Source organism: Equus przewalskii, chromosome 25 (genome assembly GCF_037783145.1).
Source record: "Equus przewalskii isolate Varuska chromosome 25, EquPr2, whole genome shotgun sequence".
NCBI lineage: Eukaryota > Metazoa > Chordata > Mammalia > Perissodactyla > Equidae > Equus > Equus przewalskii.
This window is the reverse complement of record NC_091855.1, coordinates 6,576,920-6,584,341: the sequence shown is the minus strand read 5'-3', so window position 1 is coordinate 6,584,341 and position 7,422 is coordinate 6,576,920. Positions and strand designations below refer to the sequence as shown.

At 47.5% G+C, this 7,422-nt stretch overlaps 1 protein-coding gene across 1 annotated transcript; it reads left to right on the top strand.

Moving 5' to 3' along the window:
* Window positions 1–39: 39 nt before the first annotated feature.
* On the top strand, window positions 40–3,430 carry GPR135 (G protein-coupled receptor 135). Its single transcript, XM_008534766.2, has one exon. The coding sequence runs from the start codon at window positions 173–175 to the stop codon at window positions 1,670–1,672; it is 1,500 nt and encodes a 499-aa protein (XP_008532988.2). The 5' UTR covers window positions 40–172; the 3' UTR covers window positions 1,673–3,430.
* Window positions 3,431–7,422: the final 3,992 nt, after the last annotated feature.

Here is a 7,422-nt window from a genome sequence, read left to right as displayed (position 1 = left end):
GTTCCCTCGGCAACGCCTGGAACCCACGTCAAAGGCTTCGCGGGGTCCCAGGCTACGGCCACCCGCTCCGGCGAGCCCGACTGCCAGCAGCGCCCTCGCCCGGCCTGAGCCCCTGCAGCTGGCGGCCACCCCCGGAGCGGGATGAGCAGACCCGCCGCCGCGGCGGGGCCTGATGGAGGAGCCGCCGCCGCCCCGCCCGCCGGTGAGCCCGGCCTGGCCGGGCAGCCCAGCCCCCGGCGCCCCCTCCCCGGCCGGCGGCCCTGGTGGCTCTTCGTCCACGGCGCCGGCGGCGGCCGTGCTCTCCTTCAGCACCGTGGCGACCGCGGCGGCCGCGGCGCTGGGGAACCAGAGCGACGGGAGCGGGGCCGGCAGCGTTGGCGCCCCGGCTGGCGGCGGCCCCGGAGGGCACGGGGCGGGGGCGGCGGCGGCGGCGGGGAGGCCCCCGCTGGGCCCCGAGGCGGCGCCGCTGCTGTCGCATGGGGCGGCGGTGGCGGCCCAGGCGCTCGTCCTCCTGCTCATCTTCCTGCTGTCTAGTCTGGGCAACTGCGCCGTGATGGGGGTGATCGTGAAGCACCGGCAGCTCCGCACCGTCACCAACGCCTTCATCCTGTCCCTGTCCCTGTCGGACCTGCTCACGGCGCTGCTCTGCCTGCCCGTCGCCTTCCTGGACCTCTTCTCGCCGCCCGGGGGCTCGGCGCCCGCCGCCGCCGCTGCCGCGGGGCCCTGGCGCGGCTTCTGCGCGGCCAGCCGCTTCTTCAGCTCGTGCTTCGGCATCGTGTCCACGCTCAGCGTGGCCCTCATCTCGCTGGACCGCTACTGCGCCATCGTGCGGCCGCCCCGGGAGAAGATCGGGCGCCGCCGCGCGCTGCAGCTGCTGGCGGGCGCCTGGCTGGCGGCGCTGGGCTTCTCCCTGCCCTGGGAGCTGCTCCGCGCGCCCCGGGAGCCGCCGGCGGCGCAGAGCTTCCACGGCTGCCTGTACCGGACCTTCCCGGACCCTACGCAGCTGGGCGCGGCCTACAGCGTGGGGCTGGTGGTGGCCTGCTACCTGCTGCCCTTCCTGCTCATGTGCTTCTGCCACTACCACATCTGCAAGACCGTGCGCCTGTCGGACGTGCGCGTGCGGCCCGTGACCACCTACGCGCGCGTGCTGCGCTTCTTCAGCGAGGTGCGCACGGCCACCACCGTGCTCGTCATGATCGTCTTCGTCATCTGCTGCTGGGGGCCCTACTGCTTCTTGGTGCTGCTGGCCGCAGCCCGGCAGGCCCAGGCCGCGCAGGCCCCCTCGCTCCTCAACGTGGTGGCTGTCTGGCTGACCTGGGCCAATGGGGCCATCAACCCTGTCATCTATGCCATCCGCAACCCCAACATTTCGATGCTCCTAGGGCGCAACCGGGAAGAGGGCTACCGGACTAGGAATGTGGACGTTTTCCTGCCCAACCAGGGCTCGGGTCTGCAAGCCAGAAGCCGCAATCGCCTTCGAAACCGCTATGCCAACCGGCTGGGGGCCGGCAGCAGGATGTCCTCTTCCAACCCGGCCAGCGGGGGCGGAGGGGACGTGGCCATGTGGGCTCGCAAAAATCCAGTTGTGCTTTTCTGCCGGGAGGGGCCGCCAGAGCCTGTAACAGCAGTGGCCAAACAGACTAAATCCGAAGCCGTGGATACCAGCCTCTGAGAAGAGTTGGAATGCCCCGCTTGTGAAGGCAAATTTTCACCCGCTTTGTTTAATGACACCGAATTCCGCGGAGAATCGTGTATTTCATAAAGCCAAACACCTAAAAAAGAGACAAAGGCGGAGGCTTGCCACTTCCTCTAACAACATACAGGACAATGTCTGCATCTTCAAAAGTGCCAAAAGGACTGTAAGATGCAAAAATTAAAACAATATTGAACCACACAACCATGCGTTGTGAACTGTAAGTGCCAAAAATGACAAAAATAAAAATCACAATTACTGAAAAGCTCATACTACTGGAATCACACTGTGAAACAAACAAAAAAAAATTATTTGAATGCAACCTGTACTTGTTCAAATACACTGTACATAGTGTTTTAGGAAAGAATGGAGACCCTGAGAATTGCTTGAAGCCCCTCTAAATCACCAGCATTCAGCAAAACTTCAGATTTCCAGAACTTGCCCCTCCGACACGTGCTGTGGGTGCTTAGGCTGGAAGGGGGTGATTCCTGGCCTTACAAGCCTTGGTGGCCCGCCCCCTCCCCCACAATAAGCTTTGTGGGAAATTTAAAACTCATATCCCATTTAAAGACATTTTAGGATTTTGAAAAGGTGGCTTACTGCTATAAAACTCAGCCATCTGAAAGGCAAATAGAAGTATGAATGGAAAGAAATGTGGCTGTTTAGAAAAGTATTCCAAGATTATACTTAAAAATGTCCCTCATCTTACCCCCAAAATTATCTGCCTAGGGAGCTTTGAGGCTTTGCTCTTACTCTAACCGGCTGCTCTGTTTCTAATGATCTGGGATGCCACTCGCAGAATGCTTTCAGATTTTTTAAAAAGAGAGCTTTCGTAGTAGAAAGTCTTCGTCTTTTGAGGTAAGCTGATTTTTGGACACGGCCAAAAATGTAATTTGAAGTCAAGTTGATTGACTCAGGTGAGTAATGCCACTTTTTTATATATAAAAAATGAGAGCTCTATAAAGTAAGAAGATTGGCTTTCCTATGTGGTTTTTAAATACTAAAGATGATTCTAAAGAGGAATTCTAGAAATATTTTGAGAAGTGGCTGCATTCTTGGAATAAGCATAGAGCTTTCCAAGAGGATTATCCTCTCCTGCATTTGGAAATTTGGGTACATTTGTTTTTTTAAAACAATGGATTGTTGCTTTATGGACATGACTTGCCTAAAATAATGTAGTGTTTATTGGAAAGAGAGAATGGGGTGGGATTATATGTAATAAGGTATTAATGACCTAAGCATAAAGTGAGAGAGGTGCTTCGATCAAGCTGGAAATATCTTCAGAAATGTGCAAAACAAAGATGCTTTTTAAAAAACATTTAAAAGCACGAGTTAGGATTTGTGTGTGTGAAATTTCTCACATTAAATCCCACTGTACACAGAATCATTTGCTCAGAATTTTATAAGATGTTTTTGTGTTTTCTTCCTCTTTCTTTCCTTTCCTCCATCTTGCCCCTCTTGTCTTCAATTTTTCACAGCCTTAAATGAATAAATACTTTAACCTAGATATGAAATTATATCAGCCATCATATAAAGATTCAATGTGAAATAGTCACCTTTTTCTTGTAAAGTATTTGAAGATGTTTATTGTACCTTAATTTTTGTGTAATAGTGGGTGTATGTCATTATTTTGTAAGGAAAGATGGAAATATATGATTCATGTCAGAGCTAGAGATGTTTTAATTTTTCCCCTCCTCCAAGCATTATCACAATCAGAAGTTAATAAATTATCTGTATATATCATTACACTCCCTGTGGTACAAAGTAGCTGAGGTAATCTCCTCTTGGTAGTGCTTATTATAAAACATGTACAGACAATGCAGCTCAATGAACATTGAACAGATAGCTGAAGTATTTGCCTGTTAAAGGCAAAAAAGTTGTGATTTTTTTGGCATTGTGAGAAAATGGAAGTCATGTCTGGAATTTAGAGAGAAAGATAAAGTTTTCCAGTGGTGAAAGGTGTCATAGAATAGGAATTTGGCAACTGTGAAAAAAGGCAGAGAAAGAGAGATCTTAGGGGAAGGAGGCGAGCATATTGCAAAATAGGGTATTGCCTGTAAAGAAAGATTGCAGGAAGCTGTTTAATAAATAAACATGGCATGGAATGAACCTCCCTGGTGAGTGAAGAGAAATCCTGAGAGACTGGAAACAAGAAGATGGTGGCATGAAGGACTTTAAGGCAGAAAATAAATTCCTACCCTAACTCTTGGTAGGTAGCAGTAGGCAGTTTTAGGAAAGGGATGGCTTGGGGAAGAGACCATTCTGTTAGTGCCTCTAAGAGTTATGGTTGGCAAGAATGAGAGGGGAAAGAGGGAAAAGTGCTAATAAGTTACTGAACAATTTGCAGTGTTTGTTTTTTAATTTGAGGCTATACAACTAGTCAGTGCTAGAACTAGGATTTGAACCTCAGTCTTTCTGGACTCAGAACCCTATCTTCCCTTCTCTGCCCTCTGTTGCCCCCACAAAGGTCAATGGATAGGGAAACTAAGGATAAGAAGTTGTGGTACTGCCACCGTCATCATCAGCATCACCACCACCACCACCATCATCATCATCTACATCATTATCATCGTCATCATCACCATCATAATCCTCATCTACTGTTTTTACTGCTCTATAGAGGGCAACTTCCTGGGTGCTAAGGCTACTGAAAGGTAGAAATCGCAGTACAGGGGGTACTATTATCATCACTCCCTCCATTTTACAGATGAGAAAACAGGCACAGAGGTGCTATGCAGTTTGCCTAAAGTCACACAGGAACTAAGTGCTAGACGTAAGATTCGTACCTAGCAGGTTGGTGCCAGAAGTCCTGTCTTAATCATGTACCGTACTGCCTTTCTAATTTGTAAACCTGGAAGGGAAACCTAGAAAAGAGCCAGAGAAGGTAAAGATATTTATCAAAGGGATGAGAAAATTGACATCATAAAATTTAAAAACAAAGATTTGTTTAATTTGGAGAAGAGCTACATAAGATGTGTGTTTTCAAAATACATGAAGAGATTCTGAGCAGTTATTCTCTGGTATAATCCCAGCCCCAGATGACCCCGATCATCCCTCTTCTGCCTCCTGCTCCAGGGCAGCTGAGCACAGCTGGAGAAAGGTTAGAGTCAGAGCAACAGGACCCTCTGCACCTAGAAGCCAGAGCCTCTCCTGCCCCCTCCATCCTGCCCAGCAGTTTGAAACTTTTCGCTTGTCAGCTCACTTTCTGCCCACTTTAGTGACCCTGCAAACTTTGCCCACTCAAACTTTTAACTAACCCTCCCCTCTGGAAAGATGACTTTTGCTCCTACTTCACCAAGAAAATAGAAGCCATCAGATGCATATCCCTTCATATTTTAGCCACCAAACGTTACAAACTAAACTGGATTTATACCAGTCCTTGGCTCTGTCTTTCCAATAGTAAAGAACGTGGTCCCTTCTTCAGCCTCAGGAATCTCATGCTATAAAGTATTTCCTTTCCCCGGTATGCTTGGCCCTTCCCATGGAACCAGATTCCTCCCATGAGCTGGTAAACTCTCACTTAAAAGAAAAAAAAGGCCTCTCCTATTCCTCCTCAGCTTTTCTCTCCCTCCGCTCCCTCCCTTCAGCTAAACTTGTTCCCAAAAAATTGCCTGAATTTTTACAGCCTATCTAAATCCTAGTCCACAATTTTAATGATGCAAGAAAGTCATCATTTTTATGCAACTCAGTTTTCCCCCAATCCCCTATTCTGCCTGATGGTAGAAACGTAAGATGGCAGCATCTAGGTTCTAAGGGCTGACTTAGCACCAAGGTGTTGTTGAGCGTCAGTCTGCAGTGGTCATCCATCTGGACTGGCATCCACTGAGGCATCCAGCAATCTGCATCCAGTCACATCCACACCTTCTGCGTGATTATCCCCCACTCAGTCCAAGAGGACCCAGTTTTAACTTGAGACCACTTTAGAACTCCTCTTCGGACACAGAAAGATTATTACCCCATCTCAGTACCACGGAGGGGGCTGTGGCCACACTCATAACACTGGCTGTTTTTAAATTATTATAAAATATTTTTAATTATTTGATACTCTTTCATATTGTTGAGTCAATAAATCAAAATGACATATCAAGTATACATTAGGAGTTCCACTTATGGAATGGCAGTGAGGAGCTCTGAGGACCCACTACCCAGTAAAATAAGTATAACTGTTGAAAATTACCTAAAAAGCAACCATTCAAAGTCTCAGGAAATTGTCCTAAGAGCATACAGCAAAGGAAGAAACAACTAGTCAAGAAAGTCTACTCTAATTCGGTAAGAGCAGCAAGAGTCTGTGGCATTTGAATTATAACCTACTTCCTCTCTCTGCTCCTAGCCGTGACAGACTCCGCTTCAGGTGAGTACAGCTAAGAACACAGTGCTGCCTCTTTTCCCAGCTTCCAGTCAAGAACGATGGCATCTTCCTGGGAGGAGCAGGCCACGAGAAGTTCTCATCTTTCCAGCCTCATGTTGCAGAGGCTCAATTCCAGATGAGTGCAGCCAGGAGGTTGGGAGTTCTCTTCTTCCACCTAGCCCCAATTTGTAGGGCAGATGCTTGACCTCAGGTATGGCATGCTGGTAATACTGGGGCCATGATTGTCCTCACCCCAGCTCATTTATAGGATAGAGACTCCATGTTAGGAGAGACAAGCTGAGAAGGCCAGAGGCTACTGCCCCCACCCAGAGCCCCGCTCCTAAAGTAAGGTATGACTCTGAAAGAAGCTGGCCACTCTCCCTGCCCCCAGCTTCAGAGCTGTGGCTCTGATATTTTGACCAGGGGTACAGACAGGTCTTTAAACAGAGAGTGCTGAGGCTCTTCCCAAAGCGATTAATTTTATTTGAAACAGAGTGTCGAGAAGTTCAAGGCTAAGGGCATCCTCAAGAATAATGGAGTTTTGGTGGTAACAAATTAAGGCTGATAGCTTCATGAGAGATACAAGGTAAACCATTGGCCATCTAGTTTACCAGAGAAAATCAGGGAGAGGGAGCTATGAAGAACGTTTCCATATTATTGAGTTTTAAAAGTTCTTTGTATATTTTGGATAATAGTTCTTTATCCTTTGCAAATATTTTCTCCCAGTTTGTGGTTTGTCTTCTCATTATCTTGACCTTTCAACATTTAAAAAAATAAAATACATGAATTTGACAGTTGATAAGCCTGTGATGAAAAGACAGACTCGTTCTTATCAATAGGAGTATGACTCCTCCCTAAGGAGCATTTTGGAAATTTGTGGGAGCATTTTTGGTGTCACAATGTCACTGGCACTTAGTGGTGTCCAGAAATGCTAGATGTCCTGTAAAGCTTAAGAGAACACCCAGTGCAGAATTGTCTCTCATCCCATACAGTTTTCAGAAGTCCCATCAGACATTGAAATAGTTGACAAATCTATGAATCATAGTGTAATTTGCTACACTTCTTGAGGTAACAGGTTGCAAAGAAAATACTTGTATCAGTCTGCATTTGTAGTTATTGCAATCACTGTGATTCCACATTTAGGTGTAAGCATCTAACTACTTCACTTTGTTTATTCTGCAACACAAAATGGTCACACAATAACATAGGTGAATGCTAGACATTTTGCCAAGAGAAAAATCTGAATACAAAAGAGTACATACTATATGATTCCATATGAAGCTCTGGAATAAGGAAAATAAATGTATGGTGGAAATAAATAGAAATTCTCTGCTGAGAGTCCCCACGTGTTCATTCACTATGTGCATCTTTTCCTTTAAGC

Bases quoted from the DNA above. Each gene is read 5' to 3' on its own strand.
- GPR135 (XM_008534766.2), top strand. From the start codon at position 173: ATGGAGGAGCCGCCGCCGCCCCGCCCGCCGGTGAGCCCGGCCTGGCCG.